The 27927-nt window shown below is 36.7% G+C and overlaps 1 protein-coding gene across 2 annotated transcripts; it reads right to left on the reverse strand.

Moving 5' to 3' along the window:
* Positions 1–434: 434 nt before the first annotated feature.
* LOC108683462 (synaptotagmin-4) lies at positions 435–27563 on the reverse strand. 2 transcript variants are annotated; one of them, XM_018172775.2, is made up of 10 exons: positions 27369–27563; positions 24028–24258; positions 15901–16010; positions 14920–15119; positions 12370–12586; positions 10185–10328; positions 8134–8245; positions 6069–6262; positions 5393–5508; positions 435–4833 (listed from the first exon to the last, which is right to left on the reverse strand). In XM_018172775.2, the coding sequence occupies exons 1-10, from the start codon at positions 27436–27438 to the stop codon at positions 4821–4823; spliced, it is 1407 nt and encodes a 468-aa protein (XP_018028264.1). In that variant the 5' UTR covers positions 27439–27563; the 3' UTR covers positions 435–4820. The 2 variants fall into 2 exon arrangements, with proteins under 2 accessions (XP_018028264.1, XP_018028263.1); XM_018172774.2 differs by having other exon boundaries at positions 8134–8257.
* Between the last annotated feature and the right edge of the window lie 364 nt (positions 27564–27927).

Raw genomic sequence — 27927 nt, forward strand, 5'->3', positions numbered from 1 at the left:
GATGTCAGCTTGTGTGTTTTTTAGTTTTTTGCCAGCATGAGTCGCTACCACGTTTACAGCCCTGTTGATTTTATTGATACATAGTGATGAGTTTATTTAAAGCTAACCCAATAAGAAGAAATATTCACGCATTATATCTTCGTAAATTTTGTATTCACTAATTTTACATACTTCAAACATTACTTATGTATTATGCCTCTCAATAAGTATGTAGGTATTGCTGTAGCATTTTTCTTCTACAGAATTAAATATGCGTAATGTTCCACATCGTCCTAACCAGTGCAGGAGTTCATGGAAATCGAAATTCAGATTTAAATTGACTAAGACCTGGCGTGAATTTTGTTCATATTCGAAAAGTACAATGAAAAAATACTTTTCATACAACGGAATTAAAGTAAGTTTACAACCGGAAAATGTAGGGTTAAAACACAGGGTCAATATACAGATGAATAATATTCAACAATCACACAATAATATGCATGAGTAAATGGGACATAAAGGCAAAGAATACATCAGCCGAGACAAGGAAATTTTCATGGAGCTAATTAATTTGTGGAAGTTGTAGCTATATATGAAGCATAATTTCTATTTACAGTGTGCAAAAATAAACTTTTTAGGCGCAATATTGCAAAGACGAAAAAAAACTTGTGCGATGAGATTCGAAGGTGCATTATTGTAAAATTTTCATTAACCGTTCTTAAACCCGAGACCTGCATCAGCTCCAAACTAATCCCGAAATATCAGACTTATTGAGAACCAAACTCTTGAAACTTAATCGATTAAGAATCATCATAAGGTAGTTCGTAAAGAAATGCCTTAAATAAATTGTAACTACTCATATTACAAAATTTTCCATTACACTACATATTTTGGTTGTACAACAATTTTATTGAGTAGAATGTCCTCAATCATGAAGAATATTATTGCATTTATTTCCACACCCAATAATCCACGTGTTTTTTTCTGTCTATTTCATGATAACTATTACCTTTTTAACCTGCTGTATGGTTCTGTCAGTCATCCAAAAAAACTTTTTGTTGCTGTTTTTTATTCAACTTTTATCTAATAATAATTCAGCCAGCCTACTGAATTTAATGAGTAGAGTCCAACCCAGCAGCTGTATTACAGTGCGCTACGCTATGCTCCGTAGGTACACGCTTCTTCAACGCATGCTTTGACATATCACCCGCGAATAGGTAGATCGGTATCTAAAGTCAAGTAGATCGGTATCTAAAGTCGAGTAGATCGGTATCTTAAGTCAAATAGATTGTATTCTACATCAGGTAAATCGGTACCCTCCGTAAGGTAGTCTGGTACCATATGTCAACTATATTAGTATTCTTAGTCTGGTAAATTGGTATCCTACGACAGGTAAATTGGCATTCTATATCAAGTAGATTGATATTCAACGTCAGGCTTATTGGTTTTGGTATACCATGAGAAGGCCTTACTATAATCCATCAATAATTAGACGCAATTGTCGTCAACTCATGTTACATGGAACAGCGACACGCATAAACTAGTAAGTTGATCGCTGAATAGAGCAAACAAATCGATAATTTTGCTATCCGGGTTCGTGTAAACATTTGGCCTGTACATTTATAAGTTGACAATGAGGGTTTAAGCCATTATTAATAAAGTCTGTCTACAAGGTTGGTTTAACCCTCCGCAATAAATACTATATAATGAAGTGAATGCCTAGCTAGCAAACTAGATAATAGACTTAACGAGCTACTCGATTATATCGTAGACTATGACATTGATTACGAGTTTGCAAACATGAATATAAAACATGTCAACTGAAGCTCCATGTTTACTGAACATTTTTAGGAGAGTCACTCTGAAGCAATACCTTAATGAGTACAGATATCATTGCATCTCTCAGTTAAGCCAGAAAGCTAGACATGAATAAGAGTAGCACGGGTGAAAGTAAGTACCGCGAGCAATCATGCAGCTGGCAAAAATATGGTTTATAATGATGTCACACAGATCCCGAGTTGTCCGCTTCCTAAACGCTATGCTCTGCATGGGCCCAAACCCTTGACGTTGAGGTCGAGCTGGCACATGCAGAGTGGTACGCGGCTTCTTCGCTAAGTCGAAGAAGTTTTATGCGAACTTTTTCACTACAGTGCAACAACCAAAGCTTTTAATATGTGTAAGCCAACTTAATGTGGAGCAGCTTTGTAAGCCAATTACAAACTGCACGCTCATGTTCGCCTTAATAAGCGTGCATTTTCCTGCAGGGTAATGACATCAGAGATTTGTGATGTGTTGGCACTTAGTAACTTTTCGAGTCCGGTGATGATTGAAAGTCCGCAAATCAAATGGTTTGCTACGTGATTGGAATGAAATTTGAATAGGATGAAAGTTATCAATATTTTCATGCATCACAGTCCAATATTCTAGTGAGCAAGGAACCTCCACGTGATGTGAGCCTCAGTTTAAACTTAAGGCCTGGTGTGTCAAGAAAAACGATAATTTAACGACTAATAAATGGAACTTCCTCACTTCATTACAATCGTAACATTAATGACACATCGCTCAATTTTAGGATTGTTACGGTTTCCAGTACAAAACCCAGTAGTCAATCATATCATTCATCGTCTCGTCCAGCCGAGAGAATCTAAATAAACTTGGGGAAAAGTGCTCGGCACACGGATAACAATGGAAAAATGTACAATAAAGACCTTAAATAAATAATAATAAAGAGCATCTCCAACAGGTTCATCTGCGCCGTGCTCTTGATTTAGAACCCTGCTGGGAGAAATAAAACCTTTTTCATCGAATAAAATTAAAGAATCGTGTCAAAATGTGCTTCTTCAGGAACAGCACAACGGCGCTCTACAAACATGCGAGACTTGAAGGTAATTCCGATCAGCAAAGTAAAAAAGATATTCAAACTAAATTTCCTTGCTGTTGGTCACTAATATATAAATATATACTTTGGATAATTCATACATTAAAATTTAATTTTTTGTGAGATTTAATGCATTAGAAAAAATGGTGGCTCAATCGAAATAAAAGAAAATAAATAAACAGATATCGAATCAATTGAACGTCAGATTAGACCCGTAGCATCTAATCGTTCTTAATTTATCACAGAGATATTGAAAAAAGTCAGCTTATTCATAATTTCAAACATTGAGTCACTAACCGGTTATTTCTCAATAAAAACTGGAAAATAAAATTTATAAAAAGCAAACGCAATATAATGATTTTCTAGTCCATTTATAACTGCTCCAATAAAAAATTAATTTTCAAATAACGTGTAATTAAACAGACCCTGTTCACGTAGAATGTGGAATAAACTGCATTTAAAATTGGCACTTTAGCAAAGGCTACCGCTTGACCATATTAGAAGCCAACATCATTGTTTGATGCCAATTAAAACAGTTCTGATTATTATTTCCATTTACTTGCTTCTCCTCAAAATATTTAACATTAATAGGGTTGATAAAATACTTATGACTCACTGGTTACACAAAGAAAACTAAAATGTAAGCATTTACTCGTTGAATTCACAATTATAATTCTTCACAACGCTAATATTATCCTCAACTACATAAACTAATAAGAACTATATCCTTCAGAAGGCCATTTTAACCGAAACTTACCAAACATCGATTATGGATTATTTCTCATACTTGGAGGAAAGCTAGAACTTCTAACTTGAATATTGTCAAGGTTCAGTTGCTTAACTTTGAAAAGATCAATTCACTGTAATTTCAATTTTTTTTATGTCGGAAAACCTGGCATTTGGTCGTTTCACGTGGGAAAAATTAAACAGTATTATATATTCACACATATTGTGTCCTGTGTCAATAGTTTGTGCTGAAAAATTCAAGAAATAGGGCACAAATTAAAGAGATTGGGCACAAATTCAAGAGATAGTGCACAAATTAATGAGATAGGGCAAAAATTCAAGAGATGGGGCACAAATTCAAGAGATAAGGCAAAAATTCAAGAGATAGGGCACAAATTAAAAAGAAAGGGAACAAATTCAAGAGATAGGACACAAATTCAAGAGATAGGTCACAAATTCAAGAGATAGGACACAAATTCAAGAGATAATGCACAAATTCAAGAGATAGGGCACAAATTCAAGAGATTGTGCACAAAGTCAAGAGATTGCGCACAAAGTCAAGAGATAGGTTACAAATTCAAAGGGTAGGGCGTTATATGTAAAAGAAATTCGACGAATTTGGGTGCAAGAAAGATCGAATGATGGAATTTAGGATTGATGGTTCAACCGAGTAGTAGAGGAGGTAAATGGGTTTGCGAAAAACACGTATTTGATGAGGTAATTTGTGAGAGCTATCTAACTATTTCATTCTTGTTCGCCGCATTATTTCAATTAAAGTTAGAATTTTTCGCAGGAAATTGCTGCATATTCTCATGATTACCAAGCAAATAGGGAGAGCGCTATTTGTTTGAATGAAGTCAAGAGAAATGTATGAAGTATTGAAGGTTTCTCTCTTCCTTTGAGATTATTCGCAGAAATTTCAGTCGGATTCTCATTTTCAATTCCACGAAAACTTTTTCTAGTAAATTCCGGAAAGCCTTAAAACAAAGTCCTATCACAGATTAAATAAAATTTTTATCGTTAAACATTTTCCTCCTAATGAGTTCTCAGCGATGAAATATACCAATATAATCACAAATTACGTTCATAGAACACGGATGCAAATAACAGTTCAGTACATCAGAGCTGCTCTACATTTTTCGACCGATAGATTGCACAGCGGGGCGACGCCGGTCCGCCAGTCTCACGCTGCATCCGGATTTCGTTTCAAGCGAGTGTCACATCAGCAGATCACGACTTACTTCGGGGCTCTAGCGAAGGGGAAAAGTGGATAATTAAATTAATTCATGGCAATTATCATTAAGCGTAAACTCAATAACTCATTCATACTATTCAACGGGTGTGCAGTGCAAAATTTTATTCTCCGCCAGTCGTCAGCCAGTGATGCATTCACTCTCTTACATCATCTCACAGGATATAAATACCACAACCATTCATCGGCAATTATTCTTCCATCATCAGTTTGTTTCAGCTAATCAAATATTTAATAAGTGTAGGTACAAAGAAACTTCTTACCCGTCGGGCATGCGAACCTAATATTCCTTATCTTTAACCACTAGTAGAATTCTTTTTTATAAAAATATCAGGACATTCAATTTATTTTACTGTAAAAAGATTAATAGGTTTCGAAATACATTGGCAATCAATAGAGAAATATAAATCAAAAGAGAATACTAGGCGTGAAGTAACACCGATGCAAGGTCAGAGTCGCTACATGCGTTGAAAAATACAAGCAAATGAGGCTAGAAACTCACACGTGCATTCAGCTGTAGCTAAGGACACGCACAAGAACTTATATAAGGGGCTCACTCTCTGAGCTTGTGCCACTCTGCAATTTGTCGTCGCGGCGACGTGATGACTTCCGCCCAATGGTGCTTAGCTGAGCCCACGCATCGCGGCCCCCCTAGCTCCAGACGACCAATAACCTGCAGCATCGGGGAACGAATGAATTATTTAAGTTTTTGGATCGAGGGACACCTGACGCAAGACATTTCAATTACTACAACAAATTAAATTTTCCTGATAGCAGTAAAAAGTGAATGAAAAATATGCAGCGACTGCAATCGGACGGAAGTGAAAAATCGCGTTACAAACCGGTTATTTTATACGAAAATCTTTGACTGAACTACTTTTTGAACCTCACTTCTGAACCTTTAGAATTTAGATTGTCAACTTAATCTCGGCAACCATGAGCATCTCATTTTACATGAAAACGAATAGCAATCAATTCAATAATATCATGGATTATTAGCACGCATGCTGAATATTTACAAACAAAATAATATACCGCACCTACAATTCAATAACTCAACACAGTGTGTTTTTTGTAATAGCACTGTTGACAAAACTCAAAAATTTACCGCGAATCATCAGCATCTCATTTGGCTCGAGCAACAAAACCATGTGATCAACATTAGAACAGTCACAGAACACAGCATTTCACCCGCATGGCGCGTTTGCAGAGCTTGAATATCACTGGACTCACCTCATTCTTAGTCACGCGGTCCCAGTCGAGGAGGAGGAAGTCCAAACTGACGTTGCTGAGGTCTTCAGCTCCCGAAGGAAGGTCGAACACAAATGATTCATTGAAGACGGGATTGACAGTCCGTTTCTTGACGTGAGTTTTTTTCTTTGCCACTCGCTGTCCATTATACAGCAGGTATATTTTCACATAAGGGTCTGAAACAACATACAGTACACTGTAAATATACCAAGCATCAATCAGTTCACAAATTAAATTAGAAGAGACGCGGGTAATCAAGCAGCGCTGTGTGCTGAAAGTGGGGATCGAAACTCGCTCATTATGAGCAGAAATATCAATTAAGTCGCGACAATTACATTATAATTCATGTATGGCGAATCAAGCAGTTACAACTGAAACCAGGATAGCTGCTCATACATCGACGAAAGTCACTTTTAACGGATTCCATTTCATGGCGCTGCTCATCAAGTCCATCACAGGAGTTCCTCAATGTCATGGCTCACTGCTCAATTCCCAACAGAAGCATGATGAGCTGCTAACGGGCGGTCCTACAGCAGAAGACACATCGCTTAATTCACTCACTGGATCGCCATTCTTACTCTTGAACCACCGGCGACGACGGCCGGATTTTTCACCTTGTAGCAGGTATCGCTGAATACTGTAACTGCTAGTGCAAGGTAATCATGTAGTATCGAAGAGTGGGGCTGTCAATGTGGGATATTACATGAACATTTTATCATAAATGACTAGGAGCAGCGTCATTATATTGATATGTTTCTCCGGTAGCACAAAGATAACTCGTGTTTGTCTTGTAATACAAATTTATTGAGAACTGACATGTTCGAAGCAATAAATGGCATTGACATACCTTGAGGTCATAAATGGTTCCGATGAAATGTTCAATGCAACCATCCGTGCGAAATTTAGATGAACTTTAAGTTAAACAAAAATTTATGACCACATCATTTGGACAAGTTTTGGCAAAATAGTTTCGACATCTATATTCTGACATCATCGTTTCAACAAATATTGATTTGAAAATTACTGACTGTCCATCGTTAGGAAAATTCCAAACCTTGCTCTTTGTCTGTTGGACAAACTGATCATGGACTATTTCTGAAATCTCTCCGGGCAGGAATTTTACGTATTCAGGGCAAATAGCAGAACAATATTGGGCGCAAAAACAAATACAAATATTGCGTTATTTCCATCTTCGCAGTTATTTTAGATAAAATCATATTTTCTTCGAAACGATAGATATTCTTTGCGATTCGTTCGAATGGAGATCTGTTTTTTTTTGTGCAACTCATCGCAAACCAAGCTATTCAAACCAAGTCATGCTTTTTGCGTTCCTAAACATGTCACTCGCCACCTTGACTGAATATTAAAGTTCAATTTAGGCAGTTAGGTGCTAACTCAGTTCCTTACGTAATGGTCATCTCTTGCAAAGGATAATATGGCTAAATGTCTCCTTTGAATACGTCATTGCTTACCTGAAAGTTTCCTTCCTTTGCCAACGCGTGAGCTGATACTCAGATATAATGCTTGATTTTATTCTCTTTTACTTACATTATTTCGATTAATCTATTTCGATAATATTTTCGTCTACACTGAAACCTCCTCAAGGTGCTTCTTTTACATTTCGTTATCAGGCTTGGAGATTCTGTCGCGAGAAGCAATCTATCGTTAACCTCACAGCTCAATCAAGAAATACGAGTATATACCACCCAGCTCTCGAACATCTGTTTGCGAGCCTGACAGTGCGTAATTGGGTTTAATAACAAACAATTTCAAGCAAGATATGTGGCAGGTTCCGCAAAAATTTCCATCGTCGATGACTGTCAACTGTTTATTTCGTAGAGGAATGCCAATCTTTATTAATTGTTAGCTAACCGAAAGTTGAGCCGTGACGTTCCATAACTAAGAACTTCAAGCACACGCCAGAACGGGCAATGCTATGAAATTTCTATCTTGTCCATCATAGACAACAGTTAAACAAAATCACTGATTGAGGAATGACTTGAGGACTGACTTAAGGAATTCCGATATTTATGAAGTGTCCGCTAACCTGACAGTCCAGTGATGTCCATCTTTGGCAAGTTCCTGGCCTTGAGGACGACGACAGTGAGGCGGGTAGCCGCCGGCTGGTAGCACAGCGACAAGAGCAGCTCCCCGCGACCCTGTGAACGGATCTGCGGGTAACGGACGACGATGTTCAAAACTATAGCACTTGCTTCTTTTTCCTCCTCGAAAAAAATGTTGAACCGTTTCTGCAAAACTCAATGGTTCGGTAAAATTTTTTACTGATATTAATTCTTAATTAAATTGCCTCGGACTTCGATCAGATAACATCAACTGGTACTTTGAAGTCAAAATTTCGCAGAAACTTTCAAAAGTATTTTCGACTTCGGCATCTCCAAAACTTGCGGAAATCTGGGGAATGGATTCAGCGCTAACTAATTGTACTCCCCAAACTATTTTTCAAAAAGGTTCAGCTTTATAACCGCTATATAATGTATTCAAAAAAGTGAGCTAAACTAGATCTGACAAGGCAACTCTAAACTCACATAAAAAGTACGTGTAAATAAATATCAGAAGCTGTTAGGTAACAAAATATTCATGAAGCTGCGGGCAGGTAGCATGCATTCTAAATTGAAATAAATTTGTCCAGGGTTTTGAAAAATGTTCCATTTCAATAAAGCGCAAATGTATTAAGCGACAAAATAGGAGAGAAAAAACTATATGGAGTCTTCTCGAGACAACTCAAAACTGGCAGCATTGCCAATGTATCACCAGCAGCTGAAACAAGTCTTCGATTATATGGAAGATAATTAGCAAAAATTTATTTATTTTATCTCCTGACGTGTGGAGAAAACCATTTTTTAATAACATTAACAATTACATAGAAATTTTATTGGTCTGTAAACACGGTAAGAACCTGAGTCATGAATGAGCCAACGAGCTGATGCATGTGTCATACGGAAATGGAAAAACAATATGAATAAAACTAAAATAGCTCACATGGCTTGTAAAAAAAAACAAGATATTTGGGTGTTCCCAAGCATAAAAATTCTTACGTTTACAATTTAAATTTTATACCGAAATTTCTTTGAAAATCATTGGGCGTGCTTGATGATGAGGGTTTTGTTAGTGTCTACAGTATCGCAAAATTTTCCGCTGACAAAATCGTTATTCAACGTCATTACATTTTATTAATTGCCAGTGGAATTTATAGAGCAGTGATTTAATGAATATTATTGAATAGAGATCGCAAGCGTGTAGTTTTTAGAGAGTGTCGCAGAGTATCGTTACAGATACGACTAATGGGCATTTAATGTCGATTTCGTAACTCGCACCATATTCAAGTATGAACAGAAACTTAATGGTTACTCTAATCTAAGTGTCTATAAGTTAGGCGGGATCAAAATAACAGTTCGCGGCAATCAAAAAATACGTACTAGAGATTTATGACATTCATGATGTGTTGAATAATGACCGTCTAGATTAGGAAACTAAGCACTATCATGACACTACGGCAGTAGGCTATTCATTCCGCTAGAGGTAAATTTTTAAATGGGATGGAAAATACTAACCTTTGTTTTCCAGTATGCAACAAAAAAATCATTCAAGCAAGCTTCAGCTGATCCGGCTTCCTTTTTTCGGAGCTTTTCACATTACATTATTATAGACGGGAATAAAGTAAAGGTTCTCCATGTTGCATTTTGATTTAATAATTTTCCTTGAGCTAGAACTTTATCAATAATTGATTATATGTAAAGCAGTCATTCTTGCATTAATATGACACTTAAATCGCTTTTCACTTGTCCTTACTCGATTTTGGTACATAGGCCAGTAATATTAACTTTTAATTCATGCAGTGACAATAATAAGTTCCAGGGATAATGAAGCACCATTCGATAACCCACAATTTGATTGCTGTTGCTTGTGATGAAACTGAAAACTGAAAAACCTCGTTTGAAGTTTGACCGGATCACTTCATCTTCCATCTCCATCATCTTCACCGATACCCAATGCGATATATTCGTCAGCTGTCACTCAAAATTAATAAGTGAAACCCTCTTGTTCACCCAACAAGGCATGATGTTATTCAATCCTAACCTTCATGGAGCGAGGGTTGATGGGGCGGTAGAGGGTCAGTGGCTCCCTCAGGTCGATGGATGCAAGAGGCGTGACGACTTCTCCGATGATGTCATCTCGAGAGTAGCGGTCGAAGCTGAGCACCACGAAATGAAGAGTCAGGTCCTGGAAAAGGTGCAACCGGAAATTTGGCGATGGGTAAATGCAATCATTGTTCATACTTTATTCTACATGCAAGCGCAAAACCATTAGACAGGCAAAATTTTCTCTCTGACCTATTTACTTTGTGGCGGCGGTATAGGCCATGTTAAAAGATCTTCAGCTACGGTTGACCAATGAACAAATCAAAGTAGGACCGTTAATTGACCACACTGGGACTTATCATAGAACGATTCCTCGTTACTGAGTGGTAGAATGAATGAAAAATTGCCTTCGCAAAATTTAATTGCTTGAAATGAAGATGGTATTTTTTTGTGAAAAATTCCTCATTCCTCATTGATTATTAGATTAAAATTTTTGTTAAATCCGCTTCACTCAATTCATACGAAAAATAAGTAGTAATTTGAAGTCAGGGGTAGCGGAGATATAAGAGTAATCGAATAGAAGAAGCTACTTGACAGTGTTTCAACCTACGTGTGTTTCAAGCTTTCACTCGTTTCATTAGAGATTGCCGTTACAAAGCAGTGCGGCAACTGTTCATCACATAAACGTCAAGTATTTCTAATACCTTCCTATCAATCTGTTCCACTATTTTTTGGTTTGAATGAATGCCGTTTTAGTTTATTTAGTTTTGTTTAATTTTTGCTTCGTTAAATACATTTATTAAATCTTGTGGGAAGATGGACTTACTTTAAGGCTTATTAAATTCAAATTATAATTTAATTCAAATTTAATGCTTGCAATTAACCAAATGTATTCAATAAATTAATTTCTATTTAGTGCTCTTCGCTCTGAAAGTGCGGTATATAATTACTATATATCAAAAGGATCATTACCACTAGTACGTAATTTCAAGTCTTTCTCTCAATTTCTAAAGCAGCAAAAACTTTTATTCTTTTGATTTTTCGCGCCTAATTTCCCACCCCTTAAACTGATTTTCACTAATTTCCTACAAATTATCATGCATGAAAACCGTGTCCTACCACACTGCGCAATTAAACCACAGGTTCCTGTATTTTTACTTGAACCTTCTCGGGTATTTGCTGTCTAACATTTCATAATTTACCCCATGCTTTATTTAACTGACTGTTCTTAAATTATTTTCTTTTTCTACAGTATCCTGTTATCCTGCTCAGTATACCGGCCATCTCACTATCTTTATTTCTACGTCATCCTTAGGTCAGCCAGAATTATCTGGACGAGATATCAACCATCAACCTGCAACCTTTTGAGAAGTTATCTGTGCATTCTAATCAGGCTTCGGCTGTTGAAACGGATTTATTTTCACCCGTTAAAATTATTTTAATCGGCATTTGAAACACATTGCAGCTTTCTGTGATCAAATTCCGAAATTTTGTTTATTTAAATAAAAATAAAAGTGACCCTTGAATTTTCATATCTCTGGACTCAGAGACCTTTTGATTTTGTAATATCATCACGCATTAACTATACTAGGCATCAGAGTTGTTATTCACCGTTACTATATAGGGGTCCAATAAACACAAGTGTGCAGCCCTTGTTCGTACCTTGAGTTCAATGCCAGAATAAAAATCTATCAAAAAATATAACTTAATACTCACTGCAGTGAGTGACAGAGAGCGCATTTTTTCGTCGACTTAAACATGAAGTCACGGACAGACGGACGGACAGACAGACAAACATGACGAGCGCAATAGTTCCTTTTTAGTGCACTTTCTAATTTATGGAAAAAATGCACTATTGTGCTCGTCATGTCCGTCCGTGACTTCACGTTGTCGTCGACGAGAAAATGCGCTCTCTGTCACTCACTGCATTGAGTACTGAGTTATATTTTTAGCGCATTTTCTCATTTATGGAAAAAAGACGCTATTGTGTTCGTCATATCCGTCTGTCTGTCTGTCTGTCTGTCCGTCCATCTGTCCGTGGCCTCACTTTTTCGTCGACGAAAAAATGCGCTCTCTGTCACTAACTGCTGTGAGTACTGAGTTATATTTTTCCATAAATGAGAAAATGCGCTAAAAAGGGCACTCATCGTAATACGCAGGCCTTGCAAGCCAAATTAACGTACCTTGAGGTGACTAGCAGAGATGCCGTAGAAGGTGAACTCCTCGTCGTAGACCGGCTGCAGGGTGTTGCGTAGAACGCGGGTCTTTGCCTTGTGGTGCTTGTCGGGCAGAAGCTGCAGTTTAACGTACGGATCGCTGGTCGAGTGACTGCCTTCCGACTGAGGCAAGTCTGTACACTTCACGATAGTGACGATGAGCGCGCCGTTGTCGCTCTTGTACCTGCCATGGAAATGCATGCATGAACTTATAAATCTTTTCCGCGGATATAAGCGGTTGTTCAAAAACAGTTCAATCAGAAAAATTTCAATTTATGTTTTCCTGACATGTTATGTTCTTGTTATATATTTTTAGATCCAGCCGATCGAATCCTGTCGACAAAATGTTTACTTGAAGTGGAATTCATTGGTTATATCCAGTTTAACGTTTTATATCTTCCATATTGGTGATTCTTTGAATCACCTATATATAATCACCTCACCTATTCTTTGCAGGATGCATATTTTAAGTAAAAAAATAACACATATTGCACTTTGGATGACTACGTTTCGCGTCTACAAAACATCGTGTCTCCCTTACCTACATAGCACAGCAAGGGCCTCATTCATTAATTGGTAAGCAATTCCCTACAACAGCCCGTACGGTGGACGTCGCCTCCCAGCCGCTAATTAATGCATACATCGATTTTATACAGCAACGTGAGCTAACGGTAACATTGCAGACGCTGCGTTTGCTTGAAGCAGATTTTGCCGTCTGGATTATACTGGGTTACAATGCGTTATAAAACACCATTGCTGATTACGGAATTTTACAATCAATCGAATGCTCGGTAATAATTTATTATAAATTTAGTTTCATGCCAATGGCAAATTTCCTTTTGAATTGCTAATTTTATGAACTAATCCGCACCTTCCTGTAGAGTTTAGAATAGAATTAGCGATTGACTAGGCCGCTATATATGTAAGAGATGCCAACTTTGTTTTATCCCTGAGAACGTAATAGATTTGCTGCGTGTTTCGGACTCTTTTACCAACTGATTAGCTATATTACAGTGAACTTTGTCATATTCAATCTACGAGATGCAGTGACTGTTCAAATAAATAGCGTTTACTACTATCGGCAACTTTCACGGATAAACCATCATTTGATTGGTGAAATATATCACAGATAAAGATAGAGCTAAATAGAGAAAGTGTCTTTAATAGATGTAGAGTTCAAGTAGACGCGCACCATACGCAAATTTCAATTTTTAAAATTTAATCTTGTTTTAGGGGCAGCAGTTCCTAAAATAGTGAGCAGCTCCTGCTCGTCATTCTGAGCTCATGCTTCTCCTTGAATTTCAATGAGCTGGACACCGCGTTCACCCCAAGCTTCTGTCGCAGTTTCCTCACAACACCCATCGATAATTTTTTCCTCAGGTAATTGAAATACCACAAAATGTTAGTTTTTAACCAAGTATAACTATATATACACTGAATAAATTTATTTACGTTGAACAAATGTTGCTCGTAATGCAGAGAATGTTTCTCCAGCAGCGAGAACGCACGCCGAGCGGCATAGGTCACCAGGTCACGGACCTAAAAGCTTTCTGTTGTAGCTCCAGAGAATATCCTCACCGAGCCAAAATAGCATAATTCAAGCTCATCACGAACGCATCCGGAAAGAATGAACTAAAGAATTCGAATTTTGTATATCTTAGGTTCAGTTCAGGCCGAGGTCATGTGAAAACTGACGTGGTTTTTGACAAAGCCATTTCGAGGTGATCTGTTTCCTCCTCGGTTCTATATAATTTTGGATTTCTCGACTTTATTCGACCTAAAATATTTAGAGCAACGATGATGCGCACTTTTGCCATAGTACTAGTTTCCATCAGGGTGTATGATAAAATGGTTGTTTCAAATTTAATGTTAACTTTATTTCATTGAATTTTCAGCGACAGAAGAATTGAGTACAGGTAAGCTTCATCAATAAGAATGGCAGTGTGCTTCGAAGTTTTCCGCATCCGATCTGCTTCTTTTCCTCGCTTTTATCCTCTTTACTATACGGAGCATCTCAATAATTTTTAATTAATAATGTAATTTCTACTAAACTTTATCGATAATTCCCTTCACTAATTTGCATAAGCTGAAGCAGACATTAAATGAAATCATATGTGTTAGGCTTAACATACGTTGTATTGTACAACTCGGTTGACAACCGCAATGTAAACAGAACCATGATATCTACCTATGTTTGAATTAGAAGTTTATATATATAATTGTAATATAATATTTCTCATCATCATCAAAACATCCTGATTTTGGAGAAGAGAGTTGGTAACATAAAATTTAAACATCATCACACCTACCCAAGTTTGAAATATGACCGCTAGTAACATAATATTCCCCATCATCACGCCTACCTAAGTTTGAAGTAGAGGTTAGTAACATAATATTCCCCATCATCACGCCTACCTAAGTTTGAAGTAGAGGTTAGTAACATAAAATTCCCTATCATCACACCTACCCAAGTTTGAAGTAGAGGTTAGTAACATATGATAACATCATCACGCCTACCTAAGTTTGAAGTAGAGCTGTCCGAGGCGTTCCAAAGAGTCGTTCCTCTTGATGTTCCTGTTGTTGAGCTCAGCTTCACTTGAGGTCGGCGACACAGGCTTGGCGCTCTCGTTCTCAACCTGAACTCGGGTGCCCATGAATGTTTTCTCCTGCTGGGGGGAAAGAGACTTCCCAGGGACACTGCCGAGGTCCTGGCGCTTCTGTATAAACAAATTAGTACGTTTTTTGTGCTAATTTTCCAAACTTACGTTTGGAAAGCAGGACATTTTAGCATGTTCTTGCGGCTGATAGAATTGTAAAAACATATAAAGAGTAATAACGAGCAATGCGCTTTTTTTTTTGTTAAAAGAACTGCATTCGAAAATATTTGATTTTGCATAAACATATATCAGCCTAAAAATGTACAAATATCTTAATTTATGTGATGAACCAGATAATTTAAATATAAATAATTAGTAACTTTCATGCTGCGATCATGGGACGAAGTCGTATACTGATTTGCACAGAAGTAATTAAATTTTTCCGAAATAATTAATTCGGTACATTCGGAACATTACGTTTCATGTTCTATTATCAAACAAAACTCTAGCCTAATTTAGAAAATATAATTTTAGGACCAATGAAAAGCCCATCTGAGGGATTGACGTCAAAATTCTTAAAAAACTTTAATTTACTCTAAACCAATAAATTGGATTGCCTTTTTCTAATTCTGATTTTGCCTCGGAATAATGGATGCTGATTTTACCATCAAGTGCAGAATTTCGAATGAAACGTGTTCTTCAAACTACGCCTCCGCCATTCCTAATTTATTTCTCATGTTTTATTCTAACCCAGCTATACCCGTATAGCTGAGTTAGAATTTAAAAATTCCCGTATTAAACAATTTTTTTACTATAACGTCTCAAACTTCTCGGATGAATATGATCATTATGTGAGCTTTAAAGAAATAGGATGACGTAGGTATATGAGATCAACTATCACCTCTTCGGTAGGGGAGAGAAGTTTCGGCGTCGCGTTGCGAAGACCCATAAAACTGGAGTTCTTGCCGTCGACGTGAGCCCCAGGACTTGTTACTCCGTTTGGAGATTTTTCTGCTCAAAGAAAATAGCATTCCAATGAGGAACAATACTTCAAGCTTAAAGTTGTTAATAAATTCTATGGGGTGCTTCAAAATTTTCAAGTGGGAGATACGTATGTACATTGTAAGCTCAATTCAAATGCTGTTCAGCAGAGCAGCTAATTGCGCTAAGCAACCTTAAGAGAGAACGTTAAACCTCTATCAATACAGAATACACAGTTCATAATTTATGTGGAATTGTTCGATCATGTTGTGGAATTGTGTAAATATACATGATCGAGAAACAATATTGTAAACGTGTTTATTCATTTTTATATATTTTTAGGTATTTTACTCCTTAAATAAAATTTGGAAATCCTTTTCTTTTAACCAAAATACATGTTTTTTATTGGTATCTCTAGGCCACCAATATATTAGGCTGGTTTCCAGTCTTTTCCATTTTCCGAGTTCAATTTAATTCCTCGAACTCAGAACAAAGTCATTTTAATACCGAAGTGCAATCCTGACAAAGTGAGGGGGGCTCAATAGAGCTCAGACTGGAAGTAAGTGTTTGGCTTGCGGTTCAAATTTCACAGCTCGGTTACACAATGCGCCGAAGAGAAAAAACCCTCGCGTGTTCAACTGAACGTTAGAGACAAACGTTTTAAATGTAGATTGAATTGACGTAAAATGAAAGCGCGTGTTTTAAAATAGCTCTGTACACGAAAACACAGCGTGGGGCAGAACCGATTGGGCAGTTTTGAGGCAAAATAAAAGAGAAATGGAGGTACATGACGATGGAAGATTATTTTCCTCGAGGTTAGCATAACATACCATATAGAATACTTAGATTTTGAAAACAATATCAGGAAGATGGCGGCCGTCAGCTGAAACACACTGTTGGAGTCGTTCTCGGAGGAGGGAGTAACCGTAACAGTGAATTCCGAACGCTATGCTGCAATGTTGCAAAATTTCTTGCAGCCCATGAGGAAAAACATTGTTGAAAATGAAGCATTGGGAGACGTGTGGTTCCAGCAGGATGGGGCTACAGCTCACACAGCCCGAATGTCACTCAATGTTTTGAGACGGATGTTTTCTATACATCTGGTGTCCCTGCAAGGTGATTTACAGTGGCCTGCCAGGTCACCTGATTTGAGCATTTGCGATTTCTTTTTTTGGGGACATCTAAAAGAAAGGGTGTTCAGGAGTCGCCCTCACACCATGCATAGCACAGCTAAGGGAACCGATTATTGCCGTGGTTATGGCCATACCTCGCCATATGTGTGAACTTGCTGTAGGACACTTCCGAAAACGATTCCAACAGAGTGCTGCAGCTAGCAGCCACCATCTTCATCATATTATTTTCAAAACATACATAGGTATTCTAAATAGTATGTTATGCTAACCTCGAGGAAAATAAACTTTCTTCTTTATGTAACTTCATTACTCCTTTATTTCGCCTCAAAACTGCTCAATTTGTTCTGCCCCACCCTGTATTATTTGATTTTTAATTTTAAATATCGATACGATTTTTTTAGAGGTAAATTTTTACTGTTAACTAAATTTCTGTCAACACGTTCAGGTCACTGTTAATTCATTACTCTGATGATAGTCACTGAAATTTCCCTAAAGTTGAATTAACAGCTAAAATATTATTGAGGAATACATCCCAGAGGAGCAAAAATGTAGCTCAGCTACGATAGACTACGCCTTTATACGGTCTACGATAGACTACGCCTACGATAGACCGTGCCTTTGAACTTAATTCAGTTCAAAGGCACGGGATTTGGTCATACCAAGCCAATAACGGCCGTGACCCTGAAGTGCTGACGGTAAACGAATCTCTACCTGCAGAGATTCATCGGATAGGCCGCTTCGGTGCTTAACCAGTTAACGACTCGATAAACCACCCATAATGAAGTGACCCGAAGCTTACTGGTTAAACTTAGACGATTTTCACCAAAAACGTTTAGCTTCAATTTTGTTTCAATGTTTATAGAATTGGCTGAAGAAAAAATTACGTTCTATATCCAAGAAATATATCTCCAGCCACACATAAGCGATAACAAAATCTGCCAATATAGCACAAGCAATTTTATGAGGAAAAACTACAACAACAGGTGAAAATGTACAAATTTATGTGGAAGCGTGTAGACAATTTTTTCTTCTTGCACGATTTACTAATCCATTCGCCAATGCATCATAAATAAAAACAGAGATATTGCAGATCGTCCCGTGAATATTTGATACAATCTAAACTACCCTATGAGCTCTAAACAGATATGCGCTGTAGATAATTACGGTGTTTTAAATCATCAGCTATCTCTTTGTGTTTGGCGTAAAAATATGTTTATGTGCATCCTGCTAGCACTGCAGTGAGCATAATGTCAACATCTAAATCTACCTCGTGTGCAACTTGTACGTAAAATTAGTCAATCTAATTTTTTGAAGATAATTCATAATTTATTTTTTCTTTAAAAAGAATAATTTTGAGAACAAAAATTCAACCAAATACTTCATAATTATTCTGAATGACTTACTTATATTTTCAATGTGGATATTATATAAAAGTCTTCATCTCGAGTGTCCGATTAAGAGAACTGTGTATAAAGTGCATGAATTCTAACTGAATTTTGTCATCGTTGTTACAGAGTATGAATTAAAGAAGGTAATTCTCCTACATCAGATATGAACGTTTCCAAACTAACTTGCAGAAAATTATTGCATGTATTATTTTTTAAGACTCACAATTTCAAGTTTTCTGTAGTTTGAAGTGTGAGTGAGAAGTTGTGTCGTAAGTATGTAGAAAAAAAGCATGCCAAAAGTTAAATAGGACGGCTATGTCTCCTTAATTAGTTAGTTGTCAAGCGGCTACTCGTCACGCTATATGTTTTGTAGCGTCTTATCAAATATTCACATAACATCTCTGGCTATCAGGAGAAAGAACATGTTAAAAATATGAAACATTTTATTGTTATAAAGTTGTAATGTGAATGATATATTGAAACGATCAGCAAGCCATGTGATATTTAAAAAAAAATTATAATCCAGGTTCAAAAATTATTGTTGACGCAAATGCACAAGGCAATTTGCTGCTACGTTTTAATGCAAGTAAAATTTACCTTTGATTTCATTCCAGTTTATCAGATGAAATTTCTATGTTCAAGCAAGATTTGAAGATAATGTTAATACAATGTTTAGGTATAAAGACTACGCTTAAATTGAATGTACCCAATCTCAACGGGCTAGTATATTGGTTTCGGGATGTATAACCTATTTCCAAAATTTATTTTATTGTTCATTGCTATTTTTGGATCCATATTTTAATTCCATTAATTTCAAGAATCGAACGATAATACTGCATGTTTACACTAGTTTGGAATAGTAGCGCTTCTTCAAGAACAAATCAGACATAAGTAATAATTTGTTTCGAAAAAATGCTCTCAATTTCACTTGAAGATGCTTTAACAATAATTGAGTCAGTCCTGCTTGGAGTGTGGCAAATAAGTATTTCGTTTCGTACATTTGAAAGATTTTTCTTCACATTGCAAACATGTTATAAATGATTGTCCAATGTATGGCAACATATGTGTTCAGTTGTCCAGGTAAGAAATCTCACAGATTAGCATGACGTTACAGTAGACAAGTGCTCGCTGAACCATAAGGCTCTGGTCACATCTCGAAGAGAATACATGTGCTGGTGGTGTGATTTGCTTTTAAACAAATGTAGGTAATCATTGTGTAGCAATATAGATACAGTAGTAAAAATAATGGTAGTATTGATTAATATAGATACTACCATTACGAACTTTTTGAGCAACAACTATGCTTTTAATAAATATAATGAGGGCACATGAAGAGTTCACTATAAAAACACAAGGAAATCAGTTAATTTATATATGAAGCAAGTAGGCTCGTAGCTTAATTTCAGATCACCTTCCATATTGTAGTGAAGTGATATATTCTAATTTAAGGTTACCTGTTATGCCAAAGTTAGTGAGGTAAGACACACCACTCTTGAATGACATCACGGCGACAAATTGGACCATCAGGCTTATATTGTAGGGCCAGGTTCAAAATCCGTGCAATTCAGATAGACGGACATCACCCGGAGAGCTTGCAAGGTCACGCGAGCGCAACACGCAATTGCAATTTCACGCAACTTTTCACTCCATTTGTGCCTAATGTATTTCATTCTACCAAAATTGCAGGTTGCTGCCAATGTGTTTCTCTATATACTTTTAATAAATGTTAAGAAACGTTAACACAATGCTGCTGCTCTGCCATGAAGACATGTTAGCACAATGCTGCTGCTCTGCCATGTAGGCAACTGCTCTACCATGAAGGCTGCCGCTTTACTGTTAAAACACGGAGCGTCCTAAGTACACGCAGGGGCAGATTTCCCGCCTGAGGATAGTGGGTTTAACTGGAAAAGTCGTCGCTAATTGACTGATGGAGTTACAAACTCGAAACTATATTTCATAGTACGGCCTCTATATCGTAATCTTGGTTTCTGGTGGGTTTTATTATATTACGTTGTGGCAACGCTAGCAGTAAAAAACTAAATATTGTCTCTTTAGCAAATAATATTTTTTTACCTCCATCGTTAAGCATAGCAGCCGAAGTTATTCGAACTCTATTTGTGTCCACGCAAACTGCAGCACAACAATAAAAATAATTTTGAGCTTACTCTAAACTCTAAAGGCATTGATCGAGGTTGGTCAAGATCTCAATTATTTCTAGACGATCCGTGCTGCCGATCAAACGTTGATCTAATTTTTTACTGCAATTCTTCTCTAGATTATCGACGCAGCAAAAAAATTTCCCGTTAATAAAACTCTTGAACTTCAACAGTCGTATGGATACGAGCCTTATTTCCGTGCAATGCATCCAGCGGATGATTGTAAGGGAAACCTTTTGTCATAATTACAGCGGCAGGAAAAATTTTTATTGTTCAATTGGCCAATGTTTAGGCCTTTCAATAATGGCGTTAGAATTAATGTAGGTGCAATATGTAGGTACAGGGAATGTAGGTGCAATATCCTGCGAAAAGAGAGATGTTATCTCATTGATAACATAGCATAATTGGACAAAATCATATTCGAGACCCCAGCCAAATAACTCAGTTTCCGAAACCTGCAATGTATAGCAAGAGATTAGCCTAAGATTAGATGGAGATTTAAATTTAAAGCGTACCGAAAATTTGTATCGCATCAATATTATTAAGATGAAATGAAGTTATGATAATATTCAAAGTTTATTCGTGTAATATCGAACTGTGTAATAGAAAATTATGCTTTATAATTTAAATTTATAAACCTCTTGTGTTATACTTGCGTGACATCTACTTATTCGAAACCAAGAAAAGAGCATTTATTAATTTTGATTGACAAATTTATAGCGGAAATTCTCTCGCAGTAGCATTAGGTTATTTCCGAAGCTATAGCATCGTGAACAAAGAGCAAAAAAAAAACATCATTTTCCTAGAGCTCATTGCGGAATTTTCATTTTCAGTACCTAACATAAATGACATTCAATCTTTTGATAATTAGTAAATAACGAATGAAAAAGTACAAAGAAAAAATAATAAAAAAGACTTGTCGAGAATGAATAGAAAATGTAGAAAAATCTTCCGAACCAGCTTACATAGAGTGCAGTCTAATCGCAACGTATTGTTAACAAATTTCTTTGAATAAACATAAATAAATAAAAATTTCTTTGAATAAATAAACGTGCATAGTTTTGGCAAGGAATAAATACGTTGCCTGTTTTTTATAGCAAAACCAATTTTGCACACAGTTTAGCATGTCATGACTAACGACTTGAAATATAACGCACCAAAGGTCACAAAACAAGCAAAATGCATGATTTAGAATTGCTAAAACATGGCATTTAAGATCAAAATCTGCCATTCTGTTATAGTAAAATGAATTCCCCAAACTTCAGAACCACCGGAATAAATTTTCTTTCAAATTATGCAATGAATTTCTTCAGTAAGATTCTTCGCACTTTGTCATTCATTGAGTTTAAATGATCGCGAAGAAAAGCACTTATTTTTTGGCACAATTAACTCTCGTTTATTCACTCTGGGAAAATTTCATTCGGAATAAAGTTGATTGGTAGTAGCTGATCGTTGACAAATATGCAGTTACATTTTTTCTGTTGTGGAATAATTTACTCCAACATGATGTAATAAATTCACAGAATATTGGGGAAGTCGTGTTCTCTTTCTCTATTATCACCAAACGCTAGCAGCCTAGCATGCATATCATATAAGTAGATCACAATGAGATTCGGTCTTGAGGCAACGATGAAAACGTTGGAGCAGCCGCGGACTGAATACATAACGAAATCTAACAAATCATAGATGAGCAAGAATGATGTGGTTAATGTCTCTTGAATTTTCAAATATCGCGACTAAAAATACGCCGAAAAGATTTTATTTGCTTACAGATTGCTGGTGAACTTGTCGCGTGATCGTCAAGTAAAGTTATGTAACAAGTAAAGAAAACTGTCGTCAGAGACTGCAAAAATTGTGGAGCTATCAATGGAGTTGCTATCGATCACATCAAGAAGAGCTTCTTTTGGTTATCGTCGAGTTTCCGGATGCAGATGAATGCCACGAAAATTTGCTAGTACATAGCATTCAAATTGCAATAAGATAAAATTTCATTATTATTATTATTATTCCACGAAGAGATTGTCGTGGCATCTCGTTCACATCGAACATTGCATGTCTTTCAAATTTGAAACTTAGTCCTATCAATCAGAAAATTTTGGCCTTCGAAACTTTAATTTCATTTTCAAAGAAATTCAAAAAGACATCTACGTCAAACTGGGAAGCATCAGCGAAGAAATTGGGCAGTTTGCAGTATAAATGTCATGTTTACTGAACTTTACCAGAAAAAAAATTATTTAGCCAAATCTAAATCAAATTCAAATATACTCCATTGCTGACTTCATTGTTAAAATAAATAACATCACGAATCCTTGTTAAGTAAGAATTGGCTTCATTCGGGCCGCACCTAAAATATACTTCGTTGAATTGAGTAAATAAGGGCTGCCCAGGAGCTATTTGTCCCGAGCAAAACTGGGTTCATCTCTTACTTTATAAAACATAATTTTAACGATCCCCTTCCCTCCTGTGTACAGGCTTGTCTCTTCACTTTTTAGCGGATTTTCTCATTTATGGAAAAAAGGCACTATTGTGCTCATCATGTCCGTCCGTCCGTCAGTCCGTCCATCCGTCCGTTCGTAAGTCCGTCCGTCTGTCCGTGACTTCATGTTTTCGTCGATTTTGAGAAAATGCGCTCTCTGTCACTCACTGCAGTGAGTACTGAGTTATATTTTTTAATCAAATCTTCCATCCGATCATTATAATGTTAACCTGCCACTGTAGAAAAGTAAATAAATTTAGAGATGGTGAAAAATTCTGGTTCAGTTGCATACCTTTTAACAATTGAGATGCAGCATTCCTTGCCATTACACCTTCGCCAATTGCTTCTCCTACAACGAAAAATCAATTTCAAATCTATCTCCAATTATTGTGCAGAGTTCTAAGAAAAGTTTACGTGGGCTTCCAGAAGAATTTACAAGGTAATTATTCGTTTTATACCCTGAAGTTGGTTAATATCGAAAGTGAAAAAAAAATATTTCTGATCTGAATGATCGACTCTTTAAATTTTACTTCGAGCTTGTAAAACCATTGAATGTCCTAAAGATCAAACAGAAAAAAAATTTATTTGTAACTACACTACAAATCTACAAACACCACAAATCTCTGAATTTCGAGTTTTGATGAAATATTGATTTCTACATTTATTTTGCTTCAAGCTTCAACTTTCAGTCACTCTACGACGGACATGTCGTAAATTTTGCTACAATCATAAAGTAAAATTAGTTATGCTATTTATAAAAATTTCATCTGCTCAACCGTGCAATCGTGATACGACTTATCAATGATGCTCCGTGCTCTCACTGAACGTAAACACGTTCAACCTTTCGACATGTAACCATTTCATGCCAAATTAGCTTACAAACTAATCCCCCACCTGCGCCACCAGGAGGGGACTTGCACCCTGTAGGAGATGGCGACTTCTTGAGGTAGTGACTGTGACTTGTTGGGTTCCTGACGGCGGTGGGCCGGCGCAGGGTGATGGGTCGGTCGTCTACCCTCTTGCGGCCTCGTCGGCGCACCACGTAGCAGCACACCAGCAGCAGCAGCACCGCCGCTCCCAAGGCGGACGCTATCACCAAGCCTATAGCCGAGCTGCTCGACGACGCTGCACGAACATTACATCAGCTTTAACCACACCAGAATTACATAAATAGTGATCGCGTTATTTCTGCTGAACAACACTTCAAATTGCAATGATTTTATTTCTCTTGCTTAACGTGGCCGCAGAAGTAATGGTTTCGTTTCGTTTTATGGAGCAGCGAATGATGGTAGCTCTGTGATCATTAGTATTTTTTCCGGGTGCTGTATTTGTTTGAAATAATTTCGCGGTTGTAGTAGTGCTCATCCTCGAAATTTTTATGCTGGCTGATAATACGCCATTGTCATTTATATCTGAATCTAGAAAGTGGATCAATTCAAAGTGTTTGATTTTTCAATCATATTTTTTTTATAGCGCAATAAATTTACTAGTAAAAATTTTTGAAAATTCACACTTGAGTAAGTGGCGGGAAAATGTTTATTACATATTAATTACACCCAAAGATTGCATAAGTTGAAAACAAAATAATTGAAATTGAAGAAACTCAATGAACCAGCAATCAATTATTAGGAAGAGTTTTATCTAATTTATTTAGTTTCCAATCAATGAAATATTTCATTTTTCCTTTCTTTCCAATATTACTCTTCTTTAATCAAAACTTTATTATATAGGAATATGTTCCAAATATTGAAGGAAGTTAATCGAAACATTTAATCCACATAATAATAATAAAATACAAAAACTTTTTCTTCCGTTTCTGCCAATATGAAAGATGCTGATTTTCGAATAAGTTCCTCGCTACTTTAATTTATACAGAACTTCGTTACTTTGAATACAATTTTCCTCGTCAGCGTACGACGCTGAACTGTAGAAAGCGGCGCTATACGGACCTACATGCACCAGAAAGCTGCACGGTAGCTAATGTCGCGGTAATTTCTTATTCTAATACCATGGCTTATGGCTTGGCTTGCCGTGTTGATATTGTTCAAGCGAACTCCTAGGTAACACACAAAGCGTAATGTGCGTCGTCCTGACACACATTTAACTTCCTTTATAAGCACTGCATTGAGAAGAACTGCTAGAATATTGGCTTTTAAGGTCATAATGTGAAGAACTTGCTATTAATAAGAGTGATATAGTTATCTCACTTAGCGCCTTTCTATGAATCTACTGCTCATTCAGTATCCAGCAATGTGATAAAATAAATGGATAAATTGGTAATTTACTCTATTGGCAATAAGACTACATATCCACTGAGATAGATCGAAACCTAAATTAGATCATCCGTTCTTAGGATGCAGAAAAAATACGCAATAAACTACCCACTAAATAGCTTTTTTCGTGTGTTCAGCTCCATCAGAAACGAATTGGTCCTCAAAAATTACGTTTACGTGCTAAAGCGATGTAGTTTTTCGATGTTTTCGATAGGCACTTCGATTTTAGAACACGAAAAACCGTTAGCAATATATATTGATGCTTGTATAGGAATATCGATAGTAACAAACTTAATTAGAATTTTCTAAAACTGTGAATCATGACAGCGCTGAATGACAAAGAGCGGAAAGAGCATCGCGGTTAACCACCACGGTGTTTTCCCCGCACATGACCGGATATGTGTAATTTCAGTGGCTTTACTAAATTTTTAGTAAATAATTATTGGTTTGGGTATTTAGTTCCAAATAAACGAATAAAACATTAGCTGAAAACAAACTTTGAAAACGAAACACGAAACATTTTTCGATGAAACCCAAAATATTCACATCAGGATAATAAAATAATGTTTTCAGGGAAGATGAAATAGAATGAAGTTTTATGAAACCTAGTTTATCCCTGTTAGGTAATTTTTCGAACACACGAGTAACTTACATGTGCTGTTTTCAATTAATTAGGGATCGATTTAAATGATAATTGCTTAGATTTCTGTCATTATAAATTTTCATATATTGTTTACTGAATCATTACTATATCCCAAGTGTTTTCTTGGTAGTCTGACTAGTCTCGTTAGTGAAGTCTGAAGGAAAAACCAACCACTTCTTTTCTCCGGTTCCGAGTCTGATCTTGGATAAGCTCATTGCTCGTTCAAGGTATTCTACTTAAGTCGCTAAAATTAACTGTGTCGCTGGATTAAAATATTGTCCTGAATTCCTCAGAAAATTAAAATGGTGGTTTGGAAAAAAAACAGACTGAAAATTTAATTCATTGTTCATGAATCTCCAGCTGACTACCATTAATATTTAAGATATAATTTCACGTCATTCACAAAAATTGCATTGCGCCATATGTTCAGGGTCGTGTTTTGATGACAAACTGGCGAGCGATGGATATAATAATGGCTGTCAGTAGTTTTCATGGTTAAACAGTAGCAGGAAAATTAAAAAAAAGGCTAAGTTAAACCATCCTTCCTACGTCACAAATAATATTGAATTTGGAAAACTACCTCGATAAAATCATTCAATTATGCAATGTAATATAATGAAAACAAAGAAAGGCATATGAGGTGAGCATGGCATCCCTTAAATTTAAAGAGATTCCAGGATGATGCAAGGATGAACGAGTGAAAGTAATTTAAATCTTCGTCTGTTAGTCCGTAGACTTTTCAATCAGCGCACATATCCGGATAATCAAGATTTCCTATAATATATCTTGTTTGGCCATCAAGATGTCATGAAAGTAAAATAATTATTATCAAAAGCCAATTGAGAGCAAAATCATAATTGATCATGAAGCAAAAACATTGTGCAAGCTTAAACTACCATCAAATCTATGTTTTCGTCGTATAATATGAATTACTCAATTTAGAATGACTTTGGCCAAAAACTTTCAGAAAATTTTGAAACATAAGGGATAGCCTCCAGTATTATTGAAACGCTGAACTTAACTTTCCGTTGGTTAATTCGTGGAAACACTTGATTCTACTAATTAATAGCAACTCTCGGTTATGTTATTCAGGTTTGCGGAAGGTATACATAGTATAGACCGTACCACGTTATAAACAACTTGAAAATGGTACCTCTCTTTGTATAACTTCACAAGATAATCGCGCATATTTTAGCAGCTACAGAATCAATGCACGACTTTAAAAGAACTTACATTGGATTTTATGGGCTGATAATGGAAGTGCTTTAAAAGTCTGTTCCGAAGGGCATCGCAAGCAGGCTTTGCCAGACCCCACCCACCTGCATCCACCGCCGTCTTGCTAGGACCCTTGCTGTCCCAGGGTCCGAGGGTCGTAGCTGTTGGCGACATCCCGTCTGAAGGACCTCTCTACTGGGATAGGATGTCTTGCAACTCTACTCAAACACTGACGAAGTTAGCTCGGCAAATTGGAAAGCCGAGAGAGCGCGACGCGAAGCTGTATTCACTCCACGACGGTTTTATCGACACTGGCTGTGCCACCTTGACGTCGCCAACGATCTGGCTTCATCTTATCGAGCTCTTGTATTCGTATTAATTTTTCTTATATAACCGAAACAATTCGTTCTCATTTCCAGTATATATTCTTTTTCCATGGAAAATCTATGACATGTAACTGTAGTGTCATTAATGCACTTGAAAAAAATGTAGCAAATAACTGGTTAATATTGCACGTGTAAAAACGGAAAAAATAAATTAATCAGGTGCGTGTAGAAGGCTGCCTTGCTCATTTGTCCTATGGATGGCAAAGGACTTCACACGAAGTATGATTTGTTAGTTGAACCATTGAAGCCAGGTTAATATGAAATTAATGTTTGTAAA

Source organism: Hyalella azteca, unplaced genomic scaffold (genome assembly GCF_000764305.2).
Source record: "Hyalella azteca isolate HAZT.00-mixed unplaced genomic scaffold, Hazt_2.0.2 contig6973, whole genome shotgun sequence".
Lineage (NCBI taxonomy): Eukaryota > Metazoa > Arthropoda > Malacostraca > Amphipoda > Hyalellidae > Hyalella > Hyalella azteca.